The following is an 11530-nucleotide window of genomic DNA, read 5'->3' as shown; positions in this document are numbered from 1 at the left end:
TGTTAGAATCAAAGCATTCGTTGAAAAATGGCAAGCCATACAAAGATTAGTGCACATCTTGAGCGAATGGAATTCAGGTATCCAAGTATTAACTCGATTTCTTTCCTTTCAGTTACGTAATTAAAAGTCAAAAAGTATAACAATGGAAATAGATGTTTCACCATCAATATCTCACACTTCTGAGAAAGTACAAATCATCGGAAACGGATTCAAACCCGATTCTCCTTTCACAATACAAAGTACATTAATTTGCCCAGAAGAAGGGTTCGATTTTCAATCTTATGCACACATTTACACAAACAAAGATGGTTGTTTTGATTTGAAAACAAATGAATCTGTTGGTGGAACTTATACTGGTATTGAAGATATGGGGTTGTTTTGGTCAATGGAAAAACAAGGGAAAGGGTTTCCTACAGCCACTTTCGTCAACGGTTTACAAGACTTAACATTTTGTTTTGGATTTTATAATGGTCACATTGACAAGTTTGAAGGTAAGACTTCAATTGCTAAAGCCCAGATTACACGATATTTAGCTCGCAACATTGAAAGAATTAATTTACAAAATTTCAATTTTAAAGGGACTCTTTTTGTGCCAGAGCGTGCTACAAAAGCCCCTGCCATTATCACTTTGTTTGGTGGTAATAAGAAGAAAAACGTGAAAGAGCATTTTGCTTCATACTTGGCTCACCAAGGCTTCGTTACATTAGCTCTGGCTTTCTTTGGAGTTGAAGGTTTACCAAAAACGTACACAGAAACACCGATACGAATCGAGTATTTTGAAGAAGCAGTTGAATTTCTACGGCAACATGACTCTGTGGATCCAGAGAAAATTGGTGTTTTAGGATCTTCAAAAGGCGGTGATATCGCTTACGCAATGATGTCACATTTACCACAAATCAAAGCTGTGTGTTGCATGAATGGTTGTATAGCGTCTATGGCCACACAAACAATCTATAAAGGTGAAGTTACAGAGATGATCCCAGCTGATCCTGCGAGCCTGAAGTTCATTCATGATAATATAGCTAGCATTTTAGATTGTGTCAATGATCCCATTGATCATCCAGATTCCATACATCAACTTGAGAGATCAAAGGCAGACCTCCTTGTTATTGTAAGTGGGAGAGATGCCAATTGGCCAACCGAAAGATATGCACAACTTGCAAAAGAGAAGATGGACAAAGTTGGTAAAACCAACTATCAAATTATCAGATATGAAAATATGGGCCATTTAATCGAGCTGCCTTATCTTCCTATATGCCTTTACGATAAACATCCACTAGTACCCTTACCAGGGACTATGGTCTTTTTTGGTGGCGAGGATAAAAGAAAAATGTCTGATGATTATATTGAAGTATGGAGGGATGTAGTACAGTATTTCAACAAGTCCTTTGGAATGATTGAAAAAACAAAACTGATAGTAAGCAAACTGTAAATTGAAAGCAAATAACTCAACTTGAATTTGGTATCTGTATATTTATTTTCGTAATTAACATAATTTCATAATTCCTATATTTTATTTTTAAAAGACTAAAGCTCATTGTGTTGGGACCAACAGAAAATTCCTATCCGTTGGTCCCCGGAGATGACGGGTATATCCGACTGAAGTTCGAAAATCGACCCTTACAGAGACTGAATCTTGAATTTTCTTTATTATTTGACGTTTTCTTCCACCCTTAGAGAGACTATTCCCCAAAAAATTCAGCCAAAAATTTCAAATTTTAGACTAAATTCCAAGAATTTATATGACCTTAAGAGGGAGCTGGTTTTGAGGGACTTTCGAGCGTGTAAAAAAGGGGACCCTTATGGCTCGCACATACCCGGCACCCATTATGCCTAAGTAAATCCCCTCCCCCAGGATTCTCATAAGTGCAGGAGAATGTGTTCAGGTAATGTATCCATTGAAACTCGATACCTAAGACAAATGTGTTTCCAGAAGGGAAGGAGCATGGGTATAGAAATATTTGTTTCTAAATTGTTTGGCCAGTACTCTCGGGTGCCTAATAAACGTACATGTACGTTTATTTTTTTCGTGTCAAATTTCCCGCCTGTACGCACCTTATTAGGACCTATACGTTTATTTATTTTGAAGAATTTTCCCGCCTGTACGTTTATTCCCTCCTGTACGTTTATTTATTTTGACCCAATATTGCCCGATTCTTACTGGAAAAAATTTGTTCAAGATACTTTCTCTTCTAAAAACTGATAAAAAGTATTGACTCGATTAATTTATTTGTTACTTACAGTAATAAAAGATTATTTAAGTACTTGTCATTGCTCTATAAGAGATATTCCTTATACTTTAAGTCAGTCGTTTCGACCTGGATGTTCAACTTTTAAAAAAATGGTAGATTTTTCCCTGTACGTTTATTTTAGCCTGTACGTTTATTTATTTTAGCTCTGATTTCTCGCCAGTACGTCTATTTCAGCCTGTACGTTTATTAATTCCAATTTCATCCCCCTCCCTGTACGTTTATTTTGGTCTGTACGTTTATTAGGCACCCGAGAGTACCAATTTATTAAAATACATGTTTTTTTATAAGCAAGTGTCCGCCCCTTTATCAGGCTTCCATTGGTTGGGTACCAAAAACTGAGTCTGCATGTGCTTATAAACGTTAAGCATATAGAAAAAAACATGTATATTTATTCTCTAAATTTTTTAATGAACTATACGTTTCTCTTTTTATTGGAACTTTGGATGCGCTTTCTTGAACATATTGATCCTAAAATTTACTTATTGGATTTCTTGAAATTAATTCACAAAAATAAATAGACTTCCCCTGATGGATTCTAAAAATTATCCCTCATCGTATCTACCCTAATTTGAAGTTGGGAAGTATGAGAATTGCCGCAATAACGAAAGTTTCTTTTGAATACACTCTTCTCGAGATGCATAAATTTATTGTTGTCCTCGTTTTCAAACAAATTTCATCGCTATGAAATTATACATTTAAACCAATTTAAATTCCCAAAAGGCAACATTAACTCTAAAACAAAAGTACTTGAAATTCAAAATGTCTCATGAGGTGTAAACAATTTTATAGCAATGAAATCTATTTGAAAACGAGGACAACAATAAATTTATGCATCTCGAGAAGAGTGTATTCAGATCATTTTGAGTGGCTAATTTCTTCAATTCTCACAGGCCCTTAGTTCTTACAATTTTTTTTCCAAATTACTGCCCGAACGTTCTTATAAACAGGGATCTAATAAAATAAACATGTATTTTAATAAAAATTTGTTGATTTATTTATATGCACAATTAGTTTTGTCACAATGACACGGTTGATACTTTATTAAGAGAAGGGTGACTTGCCTGGACTCCTCTGGATCTGTAAAATTAAGAAGACCATTTGACTTATTTATCGCAAAATATAAAACCAAGAAGATAAACCAGCTGGATAGATTTAGCTTTAGTCTTCCGAATGGGCATGATTTTACTCCCGATTTTTTTCGTTCTGACTTTTGTCGTCCTAATTTTTCTCATTTTACGCATAACAACGATCAAAAACATCACGATGATCAAATCAGTTTTCAGTTGTTCCTTATTTGTTGAAGTAGTTTTCAATTCAAAGTCCTTCAAAGTTCCTGTTTACGGTCTTCTTGTCTTCTTTTTATCTTAAAGGTTTTATTTTTACATAATTGTTCCCGTTTCATATCAGACACATATTTCATATCAGGACAGTGTCTGCCCATTGTTATATTATGCTGATATAAGCAAAAAATGTTTTCTTTTCCTTTTTCTGAACAATCTTGCTCCACATCCGTGTCAATCAAACGTGAAAAAGCTTGCGAATTAATATTGATGAGTAAGCAAACGATATCGCTCTTATTTAGAAACAAGACCTTAAGCTAAAACTTTTTCTCGGCAATCAATCAAAATTTTAACCTCTGTTTTTTTTTCAGGCGTATATAAAAAAGTATGCACAGAATAATAAAACGATTTTTAAGCACAACAATGTCAAGATTCGCAACGATCGATCTATCACCGACCGTCTCTCATGTTTCCAAGAAAATTGACATCACTGGAAACGGATTCGATCCCGATTCCCCGATCACAATACAAAGTACATTAATTTGTTCAGAAGAAGGATTCGACTTTCAATCTTATGCACACACTTACACAAACAAAGATGGCTGTTTTGATTTGAAAACAAATGAATCTGTTGGTGGAACTTATACTGGAGTTGAAGATATGGGGTTGTTTTGGTCCATGGAATATCAACGAAAGTCGTACACAAGGGCGGCGTTTAATAATGGTCTTCAAGATTTGCTATACTCCTTTAAAGTCTACAGTGACCATATCAATAACTTCGAGGATATTACCCCACTTTGTGAATCTTCAATTGAGAGGTACCTATCCAATAGCGTTGATCGTATCCCTATTAAAGATAAAGATATTAAAGGGACTTTGTTTATACCCAAAGGAGCCGCAAACGCACCAGCCATTATTACTATATTCGGCGGGTTTAAACGTGGAAACACTCTTGAACACTTTGCTTCATACTTGGCTCATCAAGGTTTTGTTACTTTAGCTCTGGCTTTCTTTGGAGTCGAAGGTTTACCAAAAACATACACCGAATCTCCAGTCAGGATGGAATATTTCGAAGAAGCAGTTGAATTTTTGCGACAACATGACTCCGTGGATGTGGAGAGGGTTGGCGTTTTGGGCGTTTCTAAGGGCGGTGATATTGCGCATGCAATGATGGCGCATTTACCACAGATCAAAGCTGTTTGTAATATGAATGGTTCTATAGCTTGCGTGGAATCTCCAACGACATATAAAGAACACCGAATTGAACCTCTTCCGTCAGATTTATCTAGAGTTGAAATGCGTTCTGAAGGTGTTATTGATATTTTCAATTATTTTGCTAACGTGAGAGAACATCTTTATTCCGTACACAAATTTGAAGATTCGTCAGCTGATTTTCTCATGGTGTTAGGTGAGCAAGATCGAAGCTGGAGGATGGAGGAGTTTGCGAATTTAGCAAAAGAAAAAATGGATGCAGTCGGAAAAACTAATTATCAATTCAAGAAATATGAACATTTAGGACATATGATTGAATTACCGTACCTGCCGATTTGTTTGTTCGACGGACATCCATTGGTACCGAAAGAATTGAAAATATTTTACGGTGGTGAAGATAAAAATTTGATTTCTAAAGATCAAGTAGTCTTATGGGATGATGTTTTGAACTTTTTTCATACTTCTTTGAATACTGGAAATGCCGGCGATAGACCAAAAAGTAAATTATAAGAATTGTTAATTTTTGGACCTACCCCGGTGGGGTGGAGGTCCTATAAATTCACCTCTGTCCGTCCGTCCGTTCGTTACCAGCTTTTCTCGAGATTGAATCATAGGAATCATTTGATTTTTGGTACAAAGGTGCAAAATGGTGGTGGCCAAAATGTGACGGAGCCCGATTTTCGAAAAAAAAATTTGGGGGGCAAATTTGGGCCAAAAAACGGCTAAAAAACGGGTTTTTTAGACTTTGTGAAAAATTGGATCATTAATTTTTTCTGATCTTTTGCATGAAAGTAGGGTACCATCATAGGTAAAAGATGGCTCAAGCAGATTTTTGCGAAAAAATTTATTTGGCTTAAAAAACGCATGTTTATCTATAAGAATCACTATTAATAAGCATACATCAATGTTCTTAGTCAAATTACTCAATTTTTTTATGAGATAGATGTTTTTTTTGCTCACGAGGGCTTACTTTTGAAGCATATGTGTGTTTAGACATGAAATTTTGGTTGCTTGGCGTGTTTTTATAGAAAAATTGGCCAAATTCGATATTTTTTTATAAGCACATTATCAATTACTTAGGTATTAGCTTTTCTCGAGATTGGCTCTTTCATTCTTTAAGACTTTTTGCACAAAAATGCATAACTATAAACCCTCGAATGTGACGGAGCCCAATTTTCGAGGAGAAAAAATGTTTTTGGGCAAATTTGGGCCAAAAAACGGCTAAAAAGCGGGTTTTTTGGACTTTGTGAAAAATTGGATCATTGATTTTTTCTGATTTTTTGCATGAAAGTAGGGTACCATCATAGGTAAAAGATGGCTCAGGGAGATTTTTGCAAAAAAAATTTGTTGGCTCAAAAAACGCATGTTTATCTATAAGAATCACTATTAATAAGCATACATTAATGTTCTTAGTCAAATTACTCAATTTTTTTATGAGATAGATGTTTTTTTTGCTCAGGAGGGCTTACTTTTGAAGCATATGTGTTTTTAGACATGAAATTTTGGTTGCTTGGCGTGTTTTTATAGAAAAACTGGCCAAATTCTACATTTTTTTATAAGCACATTATCAATTACTTAGGTATTAGCTTTTCTCGAGATTGGCTCTTTCATTCTTTATGATTTTTTGCACAAAGATGCATAACTATAAACCCTCGAATGTGACGGAGCCCGATTTTCGAAAAAAAATGTTTTTGGGCAAATTTGGGCCAAAAAACGGCTAGAAAAAGGGTTTTTTGGACTTTGTGAAATATTGGATCGTTGTTTTTTTCTGATTTTTTGCATGAAAGTAGGTAAAAGATGGCTCAAGCAGATTTTTGTAAAACGACTTCTCAAAAAACGCATCTTTATCTATAAGAATCACTATTAATAAGCACACATCAATGTCCTTAGCCAAATTACTCAATTTTTTGATGAGATAGATATCTTTTTATGCTCACGAAGTCTTGAATATGAAAGAATATTTCAAGAGCATGAAATTTTGGTTTCTAAACGTTTTTTTTATAAGAAACAAACGACTAATTTTAATAAATTGTCACTATTTGTGTTCTGAATGATTGTTTAACGTTCATGCTCACGTAGATATCAATTATATATGTGTTAAATGCATAACCAGGTAGGTCCATAAAAGTATCACTTGTTATCTTTCAAATATTTACAAAGTTATATTTTTCTTGAAAACCGATTGTTAAGAATAAAGGAGGCATCCATTTAGAATGGATGTTTTTTATTAAAGTGTTCAGTCATCTGAAGCTTTTTCTTGATTTGATTTTAATTATGTACTGTATTCTCTCAATAATTGTTCCTCTTGCTTTATGATAGGTATTTAGTTACCTGTGGCGGGGAGTTAAAATAAATAAAAAATAATAAAATAAGAATAAAATGAGAATAAAATTGAACATTTTAAAAAAAAACACGTTTTTATCAGAATATCCAAAATTTTTGAAACCTTGGGATGTTCTAAACTTTTTGAGTTTTCAGCCTAAAAATGTTCTTAATGTGTTCTTACTTTCGCCATTTTTTGATATTTTTGTCCATTTTTAGGAAATTGGGTTTTTTAGAGTCCGGAAAGCCTTAAAATGTTCTGAACTTGTTCTGAACATTTTGGCCATCCAAGCATTGTGTTCTTATATAGTTTGTTCTTAAAAAAACCTCTATACTTTTTATCAATATACCATTAATAAACGTTTGTCAGAGGAAACGCTTTCTTTTCAAGGAACATTTGTTGAGACCCGGAATCTTCGAGTTAGAAAACTTCGAGTTAGAAAACTTCGAGTTAGAAAACTTCAATTTTCGTACATAAGTTTTCGAGTTAACTTACACTCACTTCACTCGAATGATTTTTTGTCTGTAGAAAAATCCAAGTTAACAAAATTAAAAAATTGAAATTTTTTTTTGCTATATTTCTGTTAATATAAATAAATTTGAAATATTCAAGTTAATATATATAATAATTCAATATAATCTTCTTATGGTTGGTTGAATTTCGATTGACGTTTTTGCTTTTGTTAATTTGAAATTCCAGTGAACTTAATTTTCCCGCGCTTAAATTCGAATGTTTTGTTGTGTTGCTAACAGCAGTAAAAACCTTTGCGGGCCTCACATTTGTTAATTAAATCGACAGTGTAGCAGAACAATCAAATATAATTACCCGACTTATTAAAGATAATGATACTAAAGCATTTTATCAAATCTTGTTGATGTTGATGATGTGTTGTGAGCAAAAATGATGATACTAAAAAAAGCAAGACGGTTATGAGATGATTCTGTCTGCTTAAAGACAAAATGAGATAGGACTAAAGTCTAAACGAAACGTTTTTTTAATGAGAACATTCAAAACTTTTGAACCTTGGGATGTTCTTAACTTTTTGATTTTCATAGCAGTGTTTAGTGTATATAGTGGGGGTTGTTGTAAACAATTTTGAATTTTAACATTTCAGCTACTACTTATCTATGTACCCTTTACTTTTTATTTCTCACTACAATTCAGTATAAGTCCAAAGGTCCAAATCGACGAGAGAGTCCTTCATCATTTACAACTTTCCCTGTGCTGGGACTTAGGGTCATTTATTTTAGGTGGGAATTTTAAGTATTTTTTTTTGCTGGGACCTGGAACCCCCTTGCACTTTTGAAGTTTAAAAATGTTCTTAACATGTTCTTATTTTCACCATTTTGTGGGTAATTTTGACCATCTTAAGAGATCGGGTGTTTTAGAGCCATAAAATGTTCTTAACTTGCTCCTAATATTTTGGTTATGGAAGCATTATGTTCTTATATAGTTTGTTCTTATAAAAAAGTGCATGTTGAAATAATTGGAACCAGAAACAAAAAATGGCCTAATTTTTGATAGAAATCGACAAAGCCGCTTTCTAAATTCGTATTCCATTTTTTTCCGGCAGATTATTTCAACTAACGTTAATCACTTTGGTGTGAAGTTTAGATTTAGACTGAGAGATGATCGATTTTATTTGTTGTATTCTTTTCTTTTTGTGTATCTTACATCGTTGTGTCAAGAATTATCTGTTAAATTTGATAATGATGCTTTTGAGGGGAGGAAGCCGTATGTGATTCCTATTTATATATTTTTTGTAAAAGTCTAAAATGGATTGAGTGCGAAAACTTTATACGTAAACATTATTAGATTTAATTTTTGGCCTGTTGTTTCATCTCTCTTGTACTTTCAGAGCTTTTTATAAATACAGTAGTTATTATACTTACAACTTTTCATTGGTCGATTTTAGATTCAGAGCTTGGTTCAATGATACTGTTCAATGCAGAGCAGCCCTGTTATAAGACTATATCAAGTGTGTATAAAGTGTGTATGAGTTGAGTGATGTTTAGGAGGTACAATCAGATGGCTAGTTGAAAAGCAGACAGATACACGTTTTTTTATAACAAAAAACTATACAAGAAGCCAGGCTCCCGCCATGCTTCTTGGCCAAAATCTTAAGAACAAGTTAAGAACATTTTAAGGCTTCGCAGACTCTGAATCACCAAATTTCTTAGGAAAATGGACAAAAATAAGGGGGAAATAAGAACATGTTAAGAACATTTTCAGGCTTAAACTCAAAAATTTAAGAACATCCGAAGTCTTCAAAAATTTTGGATGTTCTTATAAAAAACGTGTACTAGACACTAAAATTAAACTAGATTTAACATATTATACACATCTGAGGCATAAAATGGCATTTTTGTTTAAAGTAGAGAGCCTTACTTAGGGGGCGGTCGAATTGGCAATTTACAGTTAAGTTGCACTTAAAATGGCATTCTTAGGCAGCTTTAGTTGCCTAAGTCCTTGAGGGCAATATTCTTAGCATTTTTTTAATATCTGGGCTAGATTCATCATGAATATTCTTATAAAAAATTTTTATCTTTTCATTTCAATGTATACAGTAACTGTTTGCTTCGGTCGTTTTTCTTTTTGGACCTACCCCGGTGGAGGTCCTATAAATTAACCTGTGTTTGTTCGTCCGTTCGTCTGTTACCAACTTTTCCCAGGATTGAATTATAGGAATCTTTTGATTTTTGGTACAAGGGTGCAAAATGGTGATGGGCAAAATGTGACGGAGCCCGATTTTCGAAAAAAAAAATTTTGGGGCAAATTTGGGCCAAAAAACGGCTAAAAAAAGGGTTTTTTGGCCTTTTTGAAAAATTGGATCATTAATTTTTTCTGATTTTTTGCATGTAAGTAGGGTACCATCATAGTTAAAAGATGGCTCAAGCAGATTTTTGCAAAAAAATTTTGTTGGCTCAAAAAACGCATGTTTATCTATAAGAATCACTATTAATAAGCATACATCAATGTTCTTAGTCAAATTACTCAATTTTTTTATGAGATAGATGTTTTTTTTGCTCATGAGGGCTTACTTTTGAAGAATATGTGTGTTTAGACAGGAAATTTTGGTTGCTTGGCGTGTTTTCATAAAAGAACTGACCAAATTCGATATTTTTTTATAAGCACATTATCAATTAGTATAGGTATTAGTATTTCTCGAGATTGGCTCTTTCATTCTTTATGATTTTTTGCACAAATATGCATAACTATAAACCCTCGAATGTGACGGAGCTCGATCTTTTGGAGAAAAAAAATTTTGGGATAAATTTCAGCTAAAAAACAGCTAAAAAAATAGTTTTTTGGACTTTGTGAAATATTGGATCATTGTTTTTTTCTGATTTTTTGCATGAAAGTAGGTAAAAGATGGCTCAAGCAGATTTTTGTAAAAAAGAATTTTTCAGCTCAAAAACGCATCTTTATCTATAAGAATCACTATTAATAAGCATACATCAATATTCTTAGCCAAATTACTCAATTTTTTGATGAGATAGATGTTTTTTTTGCTCACGAAGTCTTGAATATGAAAGAATATTTCAAGACCATGAAGAAACAAACGACTAATTTTAATAGATCTTCACTATTTGTGTTCTGAATGATTGTTTAATGGTCACGCTCACGTAGATATCAATTATAAACGTGTTAAATGCATAACCAGGTAGGTCCATAAAAGTATCACTTGTTACATCTTGATACGTTCTTTAACGATGACGCTGTTTAGTATTTTCAATTCTTGCCTTTTGCTTTGACGTTTTGATAGGCTTTTAACATTTCTTTATTTATAAGCAACTCCAATATTCAGGTTTAGCGCTGGGGTTGCTTAGCATTCTAGCTAAAATTTACTTTGACCACCAAAGATATTATACCATATTTATACTTAATGGGTCAAGGGCTAACGTTTGCCATTCTTAGGTTATTTAAAGGGCTCTTACTTTACGAGATAGTGAGACATTTTTTTTGCTAATTTCAGGGCTCGAGTAGATATCACACTTTGATTGCTCATGTGCCTTTTGCGAGAGTTATTTTGTATTTAAAATACAATTGATGGTTTACGCTTTACACGATAGAATAATTTTTCTGGCGGTAAATTTTATCTTCAAACACTGGAGTATGGAAACCACTCAAAAAGCACAACTTATCTAGGAAATGACTTTAAAGGTTTTTTTTAAATAAGCGAGTGAACTCGTTAGCTTACTCGTCAATTTTAATTTACAAGCTTTTTCACATGTGGAGGAAGATTGGTCAGAAAGAGGAAAAAATAAACATTTTTTTCCTTATATCAGCATAATATAACAATAGGCAGACACTGTCCTGATATGAAATATGTGTCTGATATGAAACGGGAACACTTATGTAAAAATAAAACCTTTAAATCCTACATAAAGAAATTCGAATCTAGCCCTGACTTTATCTTATTGAGTGTACCATTTGTGTTATATATCTTCTTGTTTAGTTTC

General features: G+C 33.3%; 2 protein-coding genes across 2 annotated transcripts; both read left to right on the top strand.

Annotated features, from left to right (window-relative positions):
* The first annotated feature begins 79 nt into the window (after positions 1-79).
* Positions 80-1629, top strand: LOC136801642 (acyl-coenzyme A thioesterase 1-like). Its single transcript, XM_067058319.1, has one exon. The coding sequence runs from the start codon at positions 143-145 to the stop codon at positions 1430-1432; it is 1290 nt and encodes a 429-aa protein (XP_066914420.1). The 5' UTR covers positions 80-142; the 3' UTR covers positions 1433-1629.
* A 2278-nt stretch (positions 1630-3907) lies between these two features.
* LOC136801453 (acyl-coenzyme A thioesterase 1-like) lies at positions 3908-6620 on the top strand. The gene has a single exon (XM_067058122.1). The coding sequence runs from the start codon at positions 3920-3922 to the stop codon at positions 5252-5254; it is 1335 nt and encodes a 444-aa protein (XP_066914223.1). The 5' UTR covers positions 3908-3919; the 3' UTR covers positions 5255-6620.
* The last annotated feature ends 4910 nt before the right edge of the window (positions 6621-11530 follow it).

The sequence above is a fragment of the Clytia hemisphaerica genome, unplaced genomic scaffold (assembly GCF_902728285.1).
Source record: "Clytia hemisphaerica strain Z4C2 unplaced genomic scaffold, Clytia hemisphaerica genome assembly, whole genome shotgun sequence".
NCBI lineage: Eukaryota > Metazoa > Cnidaria > Hydrozoa > Leptothecata > Clytiidae > Clytia > Clytia hemisphaerica.
This window is presented reverse-complemented; position numbering and strand designations above follow the sequence as displayed.

Bases quoted from the DNA above. Each gene is read 5' to 3' on its own strand.
- LOC136801642 (XM_067058319.1), top strand. From the start codon at position 143: ATGGAAATAGATGTTTCACCATCAATATCTCACACTTCTGAGAAAGTA.
- LOC136801453 (XM_067058122.1), top strand. From the start codon at position 3,920: ATGCACAGAATAATAAAACGATTTTTAAGCACAACAATGTCAAGATTC.